At 30.8% G+C, this 18,174-nt stretch overlaps 1 protein-coding gene across 3 annotated transcripts in view; it reads left to right on the forward strand.

The window, feature by feature from the left end:
* The window catches only part of LOC130898937 (transmembrane protein 47), a 54,728-nt gene extending 50,342 nt beyond the window's left edge, over positions 1-4,386 (forward strand). For all 3 annotated transcript variants that reach the window (XM_057808550.1, XM_057808552.1, XM_057808551.1), the window contains 2 exons: positions 470-532; positions 1,437-4,386. In XM_057808550.1, coding sequence (XP_057664533.1) covers positions 470-532; positions 1,437-1,597 — 224 coding nt within the window. In that variant the 3' untranslated portion in view covers positions 1,598-4,386. The remainder of the gene's footprint in view (positions 1-469; positions 533-1,436) is intronic.
* The last annotated feature ends 13,788 nt before the right edge of the window (positions 4,387-18,174 follow it).

Consider the following 18,174-nt stretch of genomic DNA (forward strand, 5'->3'; position numbering starts at 1 on the left):
ACAGGATGAAATTTAAAATAAACATTTTTGTTACAAATTATAGTACGAATTTTTAATATTTGTTTTTATGTAATGGTAACATTGAAATTAGTGAAAATCGAATGATAAATTGAATAAAAAAAAATAATGTTCAGAAAGTCTTTTGGATACGAGAATTACAAAAAACAATACACTTTTTGATTTCATTATAATTATTTGTTACAATTATATATTATATTTTTTAAAATACATTTTCAATATAAATTGAGTTCGATTTTGATTTTTTATAAGTCGCTATTGATTTTTCTATTAGCAAAAATGTTTTCTTCTACTATAACCCTGTATATTTCTTACAAAAATAAAATTGAAAAACTACATACGAACAAGTTTCAGATTAATCTTTTCTCGATGAATTGACTCAAGAAAAAAATTCATATCTCAAATAGTTTACGAAATATCGAATTTTTTACGAAAATTCAATTTTTTCCAGTGGTTTCGATACTTATAGCTCTCATCATATATCCTGTTTGTTTCGCGGCCGAACTTAATTTGGGTAAGTAAATAACTCAAAATTTTAGAAACTTTTCAAATATTTCCAAGTGAAACGTGAAAATTTGTTTTCATTTTTATTATATTTTCCTTTTGATGCAATCTTTCGTCTAATATTTTTTTTGTTCAATTCAACTGTGAAGTCATTGAAATTTAGATCGCGAAACATGGTAACATCGTGCTAAGTCCCAAACGCCTTGCCACGATTCGTTTACCTATGGAACAAAGATCAGGTAGAAGGTTTTGGTTTTTCCCTAAGTCAGGTATATTGGGAAGTAATAATTTATTTTTATGCTATTTCGACATTAAGAAAGTTACGAGTTAGGTATTGGTCCGTCAGTTATTGACTTATCATCGTTTTATTTTTGTTTTTAAATGTCAGGGCATTTAACGTGATCACCCATAATCTAAGATCTTCCTGCTGCTGGTGGTGTGGTTAAGTTGATACATCGTTTTCTATCTGGAACTCCATCGACTCTGGTTGGTTATCGTCAGTCTGTTGTTCTGGATTTTGGTCCGTGGACTTCGTTACTCGAGTTTTTTACACCGTCGTGGCGTTTTTCTATGACCAGATCTTGAAAAACGAACGGTGCTATGTCACTCGATAATTTTTTGTCGTAGGAAGTCGAAATGTTTTAATAAATTCCTCTGATTCACTATCCTGGACATATTACTTCAAAAAATCTCCTTTCATCTTATTACATTATACCAGCTAACGGAAAATAATCGCAACGATATGCGATGTTGCCGAGCTCAAATATATTTCGGAGATTATCAGAAATATACTTTTAATGAGAAAAATAATCATTATCGTCGATTTTGATTGATTTTTGATTAGATGCTTCTATTTGACGATCATACGTTATACGAGGGACAAACAAAAATTTCATTTTAAATTCCATGTTTAGGTAATAGAACGATATGGGAGTTCGGTTGGGCGTACGGCGTTGGATGGGGCGCCGCCATTTTCCTCTTCGGAGCCGTTATTCTATTGATGTGCGACAAAGAGAGCGAAGAAATTTATTACAAAGAAAGAAAAATTGTGCACGATAACGATTCGCGTGCCTAGTGGCCGCATAGTCTGCCCGATGTTGTTCTCTGATCTTAATAGAGGTAATATCGCTTCTTTCAGAGAGTGTCCAACGAATGAACGATTCGTATGAATGATATTTAGTGTGTTTGACTGATATATGTATTTGAGAAAAAAAACATTCATTTATTTATTTATGTATGTATATATATATATAATTTTTTTTCAAAACTAATCAGTGCGATTGAGATATAAAAAAATATAACGGAACTTTCTTAACTATCAAATAAATATGACGTGTTTCAAATTATTTTAACAATTGACAGTGAAACACTACTAAATTTCGAATTAGTATAATCCAATACGTTTTTCAACTTTAAATTTGAATTTAAATTTAAACAACGATTACCACATTCAGAAATTTGCAGATGAACCTCGTATTGATAAAATTGATGTTTACATTTAAATAGAAAATGTATATGTTACGTAACATGTCTCATCAACAAATTCGTCGGAATAAAATATCGATTCAAGAGAAAATAAAAAAATCATTTTTTTACAGTTTTTGAAAAATTATTTATATTCATACGTGTAATCAATATAATTGACTGGTAGTAAATAATAAATTTGTTATTCTAAATATTGATTAAGAAATACGAGTAGCATGTCATCTATTGACGAATTCTAATACTATTCTGACGAGTTATTATACAATTAAACGCGACTGCTCTCTATTGACAATTTACAAACGAACGGATCTGCCTTCAAGTTATAATAAAATCGAATCGCTGCTCCCTCTATTCACAACTTCATATACAACCGAAATAAATTGCAAATGGTCATTTTAATCAAGAAAAGGTTGGATTTATACTAATCATTCGTATACACAATTCTCGTAGGGTATTTATCTTTCATTACCGTTTATTAAATTTAAATTCGCATAAAAAAAATCGAATTGCAGTATGAATAATACAAGGGGGATATCAAAATTAGTACTCCTTTACTACGTATTTATTTTACTTTGTTCAAATATATTCCCAATCACTGTGTAATTTATGGGAAATTCAGTTTCAATGCGAGGTTTTTCTTTGTATTAAACTATTACTCATATCAAATACAATTTGTTATTACTCATGCTGAATCAATTTATGAATTGGAAAATAAAATCGTGACGTTATTCATTTCACAAAAATGTCGTTGTGTATTACAAATCGAATCAAACTGATTAGAATCGTTTTGTTCATTTAGTTGCCTGGTTAAGATATTACCAGTCAATCGTTTCTGTGGTGGTTAACAATTTTTTACTTACCAATTTATTTACAAAAGTCCATTAACATAAAATAATACTTATTCTTCCATATATACAATATATATTTTTACTTTAGTTGACGTAAAAATAGTCGCAACACCGCTTAGCAGCCATTATATCATACGGTAACTTGTTGATTGTCAACAAATTATCAATGATTTCTATCATCCTAATTAAAAATTATTTCAGACACTGTATCGATTTTAAATTAAATGCAATGAAAATATTTTGGAAATTTACGACGGGAATAAAAAATATATTCAATGCAAAACAATTTTAATTCCTGAAAATTAACTTTATGGTGTTGCCATCTATAAGGTTGACATAAAAATATCTAGTTAGGTATTGCAGATTTCTGTCATAGTCAGTAAATATTACAGATTCAACTATATTATACTAATAATAGTTAACTTCAAAATACGTTACAAGCTATCGCAAAACTTTTTATATATTTACATCTTGTTTATTTTTGGATATTTAATTTCGGACGATTGCAAATAAATTTGTATTTTGGGATGAGTGATTCGTGAGACTGAAGAGGCAACCCGGGCAGGCTAGATGTGTGTTAAAATAAGACTTTTACGATATAGATACTCGTTGCAAACGTGTACTGGGTGGGTAACTAATAACGAACGGATTATTTAACAGCTACGCCTCTAGAAGGCGTAATCGAAAATATGAAGTTAAAAAAGTAAAAATTTTTTAAAATTTATCCTGTAGTTTATAGAGATAATTAAAATATTCAATAAAATTTTTCATTTAATAACTTTTACTAGATCTTTTTAAATATGATGTAGGGGAAGTAGGAACTAAACTAATAGAAGTTTTAAAAGAAATTCCCGCCATTTATACATTTCTTAAGATATCTCGAGATAGAAAAAAGATATCGATATGCGGTTTTCGCCATTCTTAGTTACCCACACGGTATATAAACGGTCCGAATAATAAGAAAATAATATTTTCTCGATACTAGATTATGACTATTTATGTTTTATGACTTTTATATATAAATAAAATATTGTTTTTTGTGCTTCGGACTACTTTGCTGTAAAAGTAAAAAATATGTACATGTATTGACTATTAAAAGTAGAAATGTCAATGTAGGAATTAAAAGAAATATATATTAGCAGATTTATCTAAATTACAAAATAAAATTCTGTACTTTTTCTACTATGTTTTATTAGAAAAAAAAATAAAATATTTTAGGAACGGTACAGAAAAGTTGATGAGATTTTTTTTGTACATTGACTCGGGCATTATACTTTTTAATAAAAGATTTTCGTACTTGCTAGAATGAAGGTGAAATTATTTTTGGAAAGGATGTTGCTCTATATTCTATTTAGTTTGAACCGTGGCTGCTAATGTGATATTATCTATATGTATATTTATTTCGCTTTATTTACACGTCACTCTTATATATATACAGGGTTAATCGTAAAATTCACTTTTGTTAATTTACTTTTTTTCTATTGACAAAATGTACATACATGTTTTTATGTAAATATATTTAAAAGAGCAACATTTTTCACTTTATTTATGATATTTACACAGTTTTTTGTCATTTTTGTAAAAAGTTGTGTATACAATTTTTTTTTGTTTCCACATATAATTAATATAGTACAATAAATTGAAGATTGAAGATATATTCAAGGTAGGTTTCTATTTTCAGGATACATTGTTGGATGGATATTGAATAAAAGTACTACTATAACTTTTTCGAAAATATCTCAAAAATTTTAAAATATATTAAACCAGGGCAAAAGCCTTTAAAAAAAAGTAAAACAAAAGTAGGACGTGAGATCAGAGGTCAGGAAGTCGATGGGGGTGAGGTTTTAATAGGTAGAAAATGGTTTATCATGATTTCTGGAAAAACTGCAAGTTCTATGAAAAAAAGTCGATTAGCAAAGATGTAGACAATAAAAAGATCTACAACTTTTGTATTTACACTTTTTTCGCTTAACCTCAAAATTTATGTGAAAAATTGAAATAATCAAGTTTTTGAGGTGATGTGAATTTCTGACAAAACTAAAAGTCTTACGTGAAAAATTTACATAGCAAAGTTGTAGACAATAAAAAGATCTACAACTTTTGTAATCATACTTTTTTCGCATAACATCAAAATTTTTGTGAACAATTGAAATAAAAAAGGTTTTGAGGTTATGCGTATTTCCGCCAAAACTAAATGTCCTATGAGAAAAACTTATAGAGCAAATTTGTAGATAATAAAAAGATCTACAACTTTTGTATCTATAGTTTTTCTACATAACCTCAAAATTTATGTGAAAAATGGAAATAACCAAACATTTGAGGTTATGTGTATTTCCGACGAAACTAAGAGCGCTAGTGAAAAAGTGTAAATACAAAAGTTATAGATTTTTTCATTATCTACAACTTTCCTATTCAATTTTTTCACATATGGCTATTAGTTTTGCCAGAAACACACATAACCTGAAAAACTTGGTTATACCAATTTTCCATATAAATTTTGAGGTTACGTAAAAAAAGTGTAAATACAAAAGTTGTAGATCTTTTCATTATCTACAGCTTTCGTATTCAACTTTTTTACATAGGACTCACAGTTCTTCCAGAAATCGAGATCAAACGCTTTTTACCCTTAAAAACTCGACCACAGATTTCACGTACATTATTTTTCCATTCATTTTCATTATATTTTCCCCTTCCCCTTCATCCTATTATTTATTTATTATTGACGCTGGTCTATATGGAAAAATTTCACAAATAATAAATGGAGAGATTAAAATTTTCCATAAATTAGGGTTTAATCATTTTTGATATATTTGCAATATAAAACGAGATATTCACAATAAATTATTCAACTTTATAACTAATTCTCATAAAATAATAAAAAAAACACTTGACAAACGTGATTTTTTTACATTTTTTCGTCATTTATAGCTAACCTATAAAGTCTTATTAGAGTTATATTGTTTTCATTAATTTTTTTAAACAATTTTGTATTAAAAAAAGAGGTTTCAAAAAAAAATCATATTTTCATAAATTTTTATTTGGAAAAAAAAATCCATTTTCAATATATTATTGACTTTCAAACATTTCTCAACAATTCTCGTGAATTAGTGATAAATTTAAATTATTCATTGGAGATATATCACTTACTATTACAAATATGTCAAAGTTGACACCTTCATAGAAAATATCATTCTTTAAATATTATATTCACGTTTTTTTCTCTATATCTTATTAAATTTTCGAGATATCTTCAAAAAATTGATTGTTAGTTAACTTTTTCTTCATATACACCGAACGCGCATTTTCTTTTTGTTATTTTAATTTTCATCTTCATTTCATTGGACTATTATATAAAATTAAGCATATCGTATTGAGATATTTAACTAAAATAGAAAAAAATATATTTAAAATGCTATTTTACAGGGACTAACGCTTCTAGTCGCCGTAATATTTCATGAAAGTCAAACACAATTAGTATATCCGCATTTTCGTACTACCCTGTATACATCACAATACTAAACCAATCCGTAACCCATTTATGAATCAATTTTTATTTAACATTATAAAAAAGTATAAATTCTGAGGGGTGAATCTAATAATAATAATTAACCTATTGAAATATATATACAGTAAAAGCTCTTTATTCGCGGGGTATATGTTCCAAAAATATGAAAAATTAAAAGACCATAATATGTATTTAGCTTATTTTCTTAATAATTATGTAAATCACATTTAAGGCACTTTTCAGTCTTAAATTGCCTGAGATCAAATTAATGACTACTACTTAAAAAAATAACTTCTTGAAAAAAAAAACAGATTAATCTGTAAGTATAAACTATACCAAACATAAAAAACAAAAAATCAACTTCTAAACTTGAAACATAAAAATTCTGACAAAGGTCCAATATCAGTAAAATTATTGACAGTCATTGCACAAAGGCTTAGAACACTGAAGGCATATAGCTTGTTTACAGCCAACACAAGTGTAGTTAGTCTTCCTCTTTAGTTTAGGTGTACAGATTCGGCAGGTCTTTCGTTTTGAACACTCGATTTCGAAGCTAGGGGGCACTGCAATAGGCAGGTCTGCTCATAAAACGCGCTTCAATGTCTTATGCAATTCCTTTGGCAAATTTGAGGAGATTACACGTCTTTCCACTCTTTCTATTGCTTTGCGCTGATGCTGATTATGTAGAATGTGAGCATTCACTCCACACAAGTCCAGTATCCTATAGAAAATGACCATAGGCCACCATCTTGATCTACGGCTATTACTATTTATAGAACATTTCTTGTCAATCTCGTCTACTCCTCCTTTAGTGGAGTTATAGTAGAGAATCATATCAGGTTTTTTGGTGCTGTCATCTATGGTGTTGCTGTGATGCATTGAGGAAACCAAGATAACTGCTTTATTCAACTTTGGGACATATGAACACAGAGTCTTGTCTTTGGCAAATCCAAATAACGTGGAACCGATTCCTCGGCACTTTTGAGGCTGGAATTCTTTTGGAAGTTCCCTCTTATTTTTTTTTTCACGGTTACAACATACGTCAGCTTTCTTTTAGTCAATTCATCAACAAGCTCAATGGATGAAAACCAATTATCTGCAGTAACGTTACGGTTAGAGCCTTGAATTGGTTTCGTCAAACACTGGGTGGGAACCAGAAACTTCTTTTCTTCTGCATACAGTCCTATTTCATCGGATCCTTTACCAGAATATATATATATATATATATATATATATATATATATATATATATATATATATATATATATATATATATATATATATATATATATATATATTATATATATATATGTCTAAATGTTTCAATTCCGGACTATCTTGTCGTTTGAACGTTGCTTTGGTGTCGTCAATTTTTTTGTTAGTCCATATAAAAATAGTCTCTCGCGTTTCCACGTCAAAAAGTGTTGTTATTACGTGAAAATCAAACTATTCTTGTCTTGATGATATATTTATATTATATATTTTACATCGTAGCTCATACAATACATTCTACTACATACACGTGCTTTTTCTTTTTTTTTTCAACTTAACCTCTTACAATCTTCTTCTTCTTTTTTTTAAGTATAAGGGAAGCATTACATTTAAGTATCACAACACCCTCTCTTAATGCTGACCTTATTCTTAAACATTTATAAATATGTATTAAATGGTTGGAAATCAGCAAACTATCAGAAATGAATACTAAATCAATACCCTCTCTTTTCTAAAAGATTATACAAATAAAAATTTTATCCCACATTTACCAACAAAATAATCATCCTAAGTCTACATACAAAACTTTGCAATTCCTATCTTAATTAACCAATCCTAATCTTAATTTATTCAAACAAAATTGGTCCTTGTTTTGGGCCTTTGTTAAAATATCTGCCAATTGGTTTTTGCTATTAATATACTCCAATGTCATATGCCTTTTATTAACAACATCACATACAAAATTGTATTTGAGATCTATATGTTTCAATCGCTTGTTGTTCTCAGGATTTTTTATTAATGATATACAACCCAAGTTATCCTCGTATACCTTGAAACTGTCAGTAACTACATTAAAATCTATTAATAGTCTTTTAAAATATAAGCAATCCCGAACTGCATCACATAAAGCAATTAATTCTGCGCAGTGAAACGCAGTTCTGTTTTCTAGTTACCCATGTAACTATATTCCCGAATACTTTAATAACAAACCCTGTGATTGACTTCCTATCCAAAATATCTCCTCCCCAATCTGAATCTACAAAACAAACCAATGGTGTTTGACTACATGTTCGTTCATATTTTAAATAAACACTCACAGTACCCTTTAGGTATCTCAACAATCTCTTCAGTCCAATCCAAGTTTCATTAATATTTTTATCTTGATATCTGCTAAAATAGTTGATTGAGAAACATATATCAGGGCGTGTGCCCAACATTAAGTACATTAGACATCCAATTAAAGGTTTTACAGGTTTAGTATCTAATTCATCATTTTCACATGTGCTAATTTTAAATTTTGCTTCCATTGGAGTTCCGCATGGTTTACAATTGTCAAAATTAAAACGCTTCAGAATTCCCTTCACATATTTTTCTTGACTCAACTTTAAAATGCCCTTTTCCATGTTGTAGTCAATTTCAAGCCCTAAAAAATATTTCTAGTCTCCTTTGTCTTTCATGTCAAATTCTTTCATAAACATATTTTTATATATTTCCAAGGTCTGCAAGTCCGGTCCTGCGAACATAATATCATCTACATATATTAATAGATATAATAAATTGTTACCATCCTCTTTTGTATAAAGGCAATAGTCAACTTCTGATCTTTTGAATCCCAAATTTATTAAATAATTATTGATTTTTTGATTCCAGCACTTGCTTGCCTTCCTTAAACCATAAAGTGCCTTGTTCAACTTGAAAACATTATTCTTCTCGCATTTTACGCCCTCGGGTGGTGTAATATAAATGTCACCATTCAGAAATGCTGTTTTAACATCAAATTGCTTAATAAAGTAATGGTTTTGATTATCAATGGATAATAGGGTTCTAATAGTAAACATCTTAGCAACTGGTGAATATGTTTCATCATAAATAAATGTGTTCTTTTGTGCAAACCCACGCACAACTAACCTTGCCTTATATTTGTCTTGCATTTTCTCTTCTAGTGGCTTTTTTGTAAATACCCATTTTGTGTTCAATATTTCTGCATCTACTGGTGCTTTGACCATTTTCCATGTTTCATTCTTATTTATTGAGTCCAGTTTTCTCTGCATTGCCTCTATCCACATTTGTTTGTCATGTCTTTCGTTTATTTCTTCAACACTCTGCGGAGCGTTTTCTATGTACGATATAGCATCAAATGCCATGAACATTTCAAAGTCTGAATACTTCTCTGGCAATTTTATTCTCCTTTTTTCCTTTACATTACTATTATTTCCATCTACATCCAGATCTAGTTCTGCTTCTTCATTTTTCTTCATATTATATTCCTCATCGAAGTCTTCAACATCTTTTCTATTTTCTTCATCATCAATGCAGATACTTATATGTTTGGTTTTAAAATAGAACTCATTTTCATTAAACTCTACATTTCTTGATACAATGATTTTCTCTTTTTCTATGTTCCACAAACGATATCCAGTGTTGGTATATCCCATCATTATACACTTTTCTGCTTTGCCATCAAATTTATCTCTAAACTGTTCCGGAATATGGGAGAATGCTGTGCATCCAAATACTCTCATATTTTTAATGTTCGGTTTTATACCGTTCCAAACCTCAGCTGGAGTTTTATTGTTTAAATTTCTGTGTGGACTCCGATTTAATACATAGGCTGCCACTCTAACTGCCTCATTCCAAAATCGTTTTGATAAACCAGCTTCTTCTAATAAAGCTCTAGCTTTTTCTACTAGACTTCTATTATATCTTTCACTTTTCCCGTTCTGTTGAGGAGAATATGGCGTAGAATAATCTATCACTGTTCCATTTTCACGACAAAAATCATTAAATTCACCTGAAATATACTCACGACCATTATCGCATCTTAACACTGACAATTTTAAGTTAAACTTAGCCTGTACAGCATTAACAAATTCCTTAAAACATTTAAAAACTTCATGTTTACCTTTAATCATAAAAACTTGAACAAAATTAGAATAGTCATCAATAAATGTTACAAAATACTTTTCTCCCTCATGACTAATGGGTGTTATTGGACCTACCACATCTGAATGTACTATGCCTAATATCCTAGTTGCTCTGATCCTGGTGTTATAAGTTAACCTCGTCATCTTACCCTGTATACAAGATTCACAAAAATTGATTTTATTGATTTTCAAATGTTCTAAGCCATTGACCATATTTCCTTTAATTAGTTTTTCCAAATTTCCATTACAGATATGTGCTAATCTCTTGTGCCATAGTTTCAATTCATTATTTTCTATTTCAGTGTTTAAGCATTCATTAAAATTTACCTCAAAACTAATTTCATATAATTTGTTTCGTTTTCCAATCCCTACTAATTCTTCATTACTGTATAAAAATACTTTGCCCCTTTCAAAAACTACTTTGATGTTGCCAAGTTCCAACTGTTTTACGGACATCAAATTTTGTCTAAGATTTGGTACATAAAATACATTTTTAATAGTACATTCAATTCTTTTATCATATACATTACTAAATACTTTAATATTTCCTACACCTATTGCTTCAATAAAATTATTACTTTTGGCAACCGCTATCTTAATAGGGTTATTCAAAATCATATAATCAGAAAAATAGTCCTTGCTGTTCACTAAGTGATTTGTACAACCGCTATCGGTATAAAATAAAATGTTTCTGTTACTTACAGATTTGTCTTCTTCAGTATTATTTTAAGTCATGAAACATATACCTGTGTCAGTGTGTTTTTCATGTTCAGCTAAATTACCTCTAGGCTCTTCTGTTTCTCTTATATTGCCATATCCTGTTCTGTTACCTCTAGTACTTCTTGATCCATTTCCATAGTTGTTAAAATTTCCTCTTTGGTTATTAAAGCTTCCTCTATAATGTCCCCTTTTATTGATCGAAAACCCTCTGTATCTACCTCTTTCTCTGTATACATTACTTCCATTATTATTTCTTCCACAATCTCTTTTATAATGCCCTTTTTCTCCGCAGGTGTAACATACTCCTGTGTTTGCCATAAATGCTGCTGGCTTTACATATTCTTTTCCATTTTTGTTCAATTCTGTATCACTACTTGCTTTTCTTCTTTCTATTTCAGCACGTAATTTTGTTTTTACTAAATCTAATGTTAAGACTTCAGGTGGTATATTTTCTAAAATGGTGATTACTGTTTCCAATGTATGGGGCATTGCCATTAATAGGGTACAAACTAAATCTTCTTCCTTCAAATCTGCTCCTGTAACTTACAACTGACGCACTGTTTCATCAAATTCCGTTAGAAATATTTCTAGATTACTTGGTTCTTTTAATTTCATACCCATGAGTTTCCTTCTTAATACCATTTGGCCTGGTATACCTTTTTTCTCATATCTCATCTCTAAAGTGGCCCACATCTTATAAGCAGTATTCTGTTCTCGAATCAATTCAATTTGTGCATCGTTCATGCATTGTACAATATAAGATTTACATCTATTGTCTCGTTTTCTGGCTTCTTCCTTTTGTTGAACATCTGTGTAATTATTAGGGTTATATTCTGTAGTTATACAATCTAAAACTTCTTTTTCCATAAATAATGTCTGCATCCTAAATTTCCACGTGTGAAAGTTATTGCTGTTCAGTGGTTCAATATTAAAACTATTCTTGAATGTTCCATTGTCTGCCATTTTTTACCCTTCTCCTTTTTTTTTTTTTTTTTTTTTTTTTTTTTTTCTTCTTACAAAATTTAACTTACGGGATGCCTGGGCCCATAACCTGTTGTTATTACGTGAAAATCAAACTATTCTTGTCTTGATGATATATTTATATTATATATTTTACATCGTAGCTCATACAATACATTCTACTACATACACGTGCTTTTTCTTTTTTTTTTCAACTTAACCTCTTACAATCTTCTTCTTCTTTTTTTTAAGTATAAGGGAAGCATTACATTTAAGTATCACAACAAAAAGCTTATCCCAAATACTGGTAGGATCCTTGTTATCGTCTTCGGTCAAAAGTGAAGTAGATCGGCAGGTGACAATATTATGTCAATATTATTTGTAACGATTTTTACCGTAGAAATAATTAGGTTGTGAACGTGAAGTTAGAGTATTTTGAAGTTATGAAAGTGGCACGTCACTGTCCGAACTATCATCCCTTATATCGTTGTCATGAGTATTACCTATTTCTACAATCTTTTGATCTTGGTCACTAAAATTACGTTCTGTGATGTCTTCAGCAAATGCTAAACAATCGGCAATGTTGTTTTCATCTTCGGATTGATCTGACTCGAAAAGTATTCGATTAATTTCATCTTTAAATGAAGGATCGTCAACGCGTATTTTTTTTTGACATCTGTTGGGACGGCCACGTTGACCTTGAAGTGCGTTTAGCCGCAGAAGTATTCCGTTTTATGTTTTTTGGCATTTTTATTGCTTATAACCTATAAAAATATAATCGCAGCCAATAAATTTTTGTATTGAAAACGTAGACTCGCGGTCTCACAGACCGCAGGCGAAATTTAAAACAAAATTACTCACCCATATTGCAGCCAGCGATGCAAACCTCTTCCCTTCGCAGTCGTTTCGCCACTAAGGCTGAGGCCGCACTACAATTTTTTTCAGCAAGCGGTTAATCGCTACAACCATGAAACCGCTTGTGACGCACACGCCACGATAAAAAATCGCGAAACGACCCGCAGTTTGAAGATGGATTTCAAGGTAGTAGTACGTGTTGTTGCTCTGATAAGAAATAGAAAAAGAAGACGTCAACGCAAATTTCGAAAATATTAGATCCATCCACTTACTGAGCGTAGATTTGAGAAAGGTTTCTTTCATAAGAAGTATCAAAGCTTAAGAGACCATCCTGAAAATTTTTTTAATTACTATAGGATGTAAGTAGCCAGCTTCGATAAGATTTTACAAATTGTGCGTCCGTACATCACCTTCATGGATACAAAATTTCGCAAATGTATTTCACCAGAGGAGCGCCTGTCTGTTACTTTGAGGTAAGTGAGAAAAATAGACATTTCTAATGTACTTTAGGTATTTTTATTATTAAAAAAACATAACAAAATTATTGTTCCTGAAATTGCGACAGATAATTGGCAACTGAAATTTCTTGTTCATTAATTTGTACATATTGTGGCTGGCTAAGTTCTTGAGAGGAATTCACGGGTGCTTGTGATGTTGGTGGGGCAGAAGTAAGCGGCAAATAGATAGTTTGTGTTGTAGGTCTGTGGCTTTTTTCTTGCTGAAGAAATAGCCGACACCGGTGTTGAAATTGGTGACTGTATCGGTAAGGTTGGAGATGAAGAAGAGGAATATGTATAAGATTGCGGAGATGGCGTTGGCGTTGATGACACATGTGACCTTGATCCTGAATAATAAATTAGTGTTTCGGATGGACAGAAAGATTTGGCTTTCTGCAAAATATTCATAATTTCTATCTTAGCAAAATGTTTTTGATCATCATTAAGTTTGCGTAACATTGGTACAATCATTTGTGAAAAGTTTATGTCTTCATCATATTCGCACATATTCTTATGTGTATTTAAAAAATTTAATAATTTTTGTTCATAATCATCATTATTATTTTAACTTTCGGAAGCCTTCTTAGAGGACGTGGTCCGATTATTATTCGTAGGCTGAAGATTTTCGATTTCGTTAACATTAGGATCATCTTGTGAAGGAGATGGAATATTGCCGCTCGCTTTTTGTAAAGATGGTAACAAAAATAACAGAGAATCAAGATAAACATATTTTTTCTTTTTTATAGCACCTTGACCAGATTTCCCACGTTGCATAGCTAATTCTTTAGCAAAGCAGTCGCGCATATTCTTCCATTTCTTTTGTATTCTACTGCCTGTAATAAAAATGAAACACATTAATAGATTTTTTTTCAGGTATCTTGCTTAGTGGGAACAGTATGAAGTCTATGTATTTTGAATATTTGATTGGTACAACAACACCAAGTGAAATAATTGAACACACATGAAAGTGTTTGTGGATATGTTTGCAACCTACATATATGCCTGAAAAAACCGAAGAAGATTGGATAAATATAGCAAAACTTTTTTTGAAAGAACATATTTTCCTAATTGCCTTGGTTCCATAGATGGAAAACATGTACGAATAGAAAGGCCAGAAAATACTGGATCAGAAGCTTTCAATTATAAAAAATGTTATTCTTTAATACTATTAACTATTGCTGATGCGGACTTTTGCTTTTTCTGCTATAGATGTTGGAGCAAAAGATTTTTGAACAATCAAATGCATTTACCAGCATCTGCAACATTACCTAATTATGAGGAAGCCGGCCCACTTCCATTTGTTTTCGTAGGCGATGAAGCTTTCCCACTTTCAGAACACTTAATGAGGCCATATCCAAATAAAAATTTATCCATAAAAGAAAGAGTTTATAACTATAGATTATCCTATGCCAGAAGGACTGTCGAATGTGCATTGGGAATTATGACAAATAAATGGCGTATTATGCACATACCATTAGACGTAAAATTAGATTTTTGCGACCACATTATTAAAGCTTGTTGCATATTGCACAACTTTGTAAGACAACATGATGGCAAACAGCTTAGTGACTCTTCTTAAGATTCAGTTCTTCAACCCGTGCGCGTTCTAGCAATAACGCTATGGATATAAGAAACTTATATGCTGATTATTTTACATCTCCTGCGGGCGCATTGAGTTGTCAATATGAAAGTATTTAAAAATATCCCATCCAAAAATCGAAAATGGCTATTTTATTTTTGCAAAAACACGACTTGCATTGTTAGTTGGAAATACCTACTAAGTCGCTTTCGATCTTAAGAGTTTGACAAACAGTTGGAGTTCTTAAATATTTATATACATATAATCTTGAAATAAATAAACACTAATAAAATAAACTTACCTTTTTTTTATCTCGGCCTCCGACAGTGTCGTCTAATTATTTACTTCCTCCCAAAGTTTATTTTTGATATTTCTATCGCTATATTGACGCAACTTAGTGTCGTACAAAGCTGGTTTTTTCTGCACTTCCACGATGATTTTTTGAGATAAACTTTCATATTCTGGTTCAACAGACTTCGACTCGGTGGATGACATGGTTAAAATTGCGCGCCAACGTTCTGCTCTGCAAGTCGGTCTACCAAATACTGACTTACGCCAGTGCGTGCGCGTCAACCAAGTTCTATAGATTACAAATTTTGCCGCGGTTTTTACCCGCGAGCATTTTGTAGCAAATCACGGTTTTAAAATCAGTCGCGAGAAAAAACCGCAGGTGCGGCCGCTTGTATTAGTTTTTTAGGGGCACAAATTCACGCGATTAAAAACCACAGCAGTTTAACCGTAGTGCGGTCTAGGCGGTCGAAGCTACTAAACGTCACAAGAGCGGGGAATGGGGGGAAGTAGGGTAAATACAATTTTCAGAAACGACAGCGGTCTTTGAGACCGCGCGTCCATAGTTAAAGGTGAACAAAATATTTTAGGCAAAGTTTTTATAACATCTATTTTACTTTTTTATTAGTCCATTTGACGGCATTTACAAAGGATATTGGGTTCGATACCTATTGGAATCCTTTTATTATTATGTATGTACTTATTAGATCCGCGAATATAGGAATTGGGTTACATTTTTTTACTCCGCGAATAAGGAACTTTTACTGTATATAAAAGTTTAATCAAATGGATGTTTAGCGTCTAATCACAGATCATCATCTAACTGTCACAGACACGTTCACAATCCGAACATAATAATCAACTTTATCTGCGGTCTCGTTAGTGAGAGATACCAGTCAAAAGTTACTAGTTTTACGCTGCAATTTCCTGTTGACGTTCGACGCTAGTATAGAACGTCAAATGAGATCATGAGATATAATTTCGATTGGAGCGCCATCTCAAATTAATTATAAACACATTTATCGATACACATGACTTCATATACCAACGTCGACCGTATACATAGGCGTTTCAAGGGTAATTTATTGTCTTCAAAAGGGGCACAGAAAATTAAAAAAAAATTCTTATTCAGAAATATTAGGTAAACATTAAAAATTGTCAAGTTACTTTCACATTTATTGTAATGGTTGTTGTAACATACAGGGTGTTTGAAATTTTTATAAATGTTGATAAACTAATTGTTGCTGATACTTACGTGAGAAATTATTTTGAAACACTAATTAGTGGTCAATTCATATAAAAAGTATATTTAACCAACTGGACCAATATTTAATTTTATTGAAAATAATCTCGCTGGAAAAAAAATTATTTCGTTTTTTAATTGTACCACATACTATGGTGTCCCCAATAAATTAAATAGCATATTGAAAAGAGGAAAAAACGTAGCGATGTGATATATAGCTTATTGTATATATTTATTAGTGTAAGAGCCGTATATCTACATATATAAGAATGTTTATTTGACCGATTTTTTTCAATATTTGACCCAATTAAACCTTTTTTTTCATTACCATCAACTAAATTCATTATTCAGTTATCGTAATCTAAAACTAGGTTTCCACCACTGGCTGACTTATTGCAATTGAAATTGTAATCTCGTGTAAACCCAGGTTTATCGTAATTACGGTTACAATAATTTATTTTATTTTTTGTACTTCATTATTTCAAAATCTAACGTATTCCCGGAATCCAAAACAATAGGAAACCCTCTATTATTTATTTTATATAATTTTCGAATATTGGAATTGATTATTTGACTTGATACTTCGTCATAAGTGATCTCAATGTGTAACTAAATGAAGTTACTGGTTTAAATTTATCATTGTGTAATTTTTATTTGTAAAAATATATTAATGAATAAAATGAAATCTTTGTAAAACGTTTTTTTTTTTCAATTTCCTTTTTATAATTCACGGATTTATAAAAAAACTAACAACAGCGCGGTAAGTTATGATCAAATACTGAAATATTCGTTGCTAAGTAAGATAATGGCCAAGTTATAGAAAAAAGAAGAATAACCTTCAATAAAGCAATCTAAAAAACAGCGTTCGTGGAGCAATCGAGCTTCTCGTATGGTTCGAAGGACCATCAAATTAAGAAATACTTGTTTTATATGTGTTTAAATATTATAATTAACAATGTTTAATCAGTATTGACAAGACGATTCGAATGTCAATTGTCACTTTTCATTAATCTTTCACAGAATAAATAAGATCAAGATTAACTAACCTTAAAACACAAGTGATATAATTGTAATACTAGTTGTCTAATATGGATGGACAGTAAGTAAATATCACAAAAAGGATTAAAAGTCTTTACCCATGTCGGAGGATACATTGAACGTATTCCGAATTAGAAATGTGTGCTCCACGTTACATAGAATTGTAAATCCTGAACATGTTTTATTAACACCGCGAACGCATGACTTTGTGACAGAGCATCACCGCGAACAGAGCTAATATTTAAATAGAATTTTTAGAAAAAACTTGGGACGTCATTTAAACGAATCTTTGTTCTTGATTGATGCTTTAGATTTTTTTTCATATGGATAATTATTAGGTCGATTTCCAATTGAAATAGGATACAAAATACAAAGAATCAGATTAATCAGAAACAATTCGAGTTTAGAGATAAGGGCAGTAGAAACTAAAAGATTTTTATCTTCACCCCCTTGAGTTCAAAGTAAAATTGTGGGTCTCTTTTCGACGTAGTAGTATAG

The sequence above is a fragment of the Diorhabda carinulata genome, chromosome 10, assembly GCF_026250575.1.
Source record: "Diorhabda carinulata isolate Delta chromosome 10, icDioCari1.1, whole genome shotgun sequence".
In the NCBI taxonomy this organism is placed as follows: Eukaryota; Metazoa; Arthropoda; class Insecta; order Coleoptera; family Chrysomelidae; genus Diorhabda; species Diorhabda carinulata.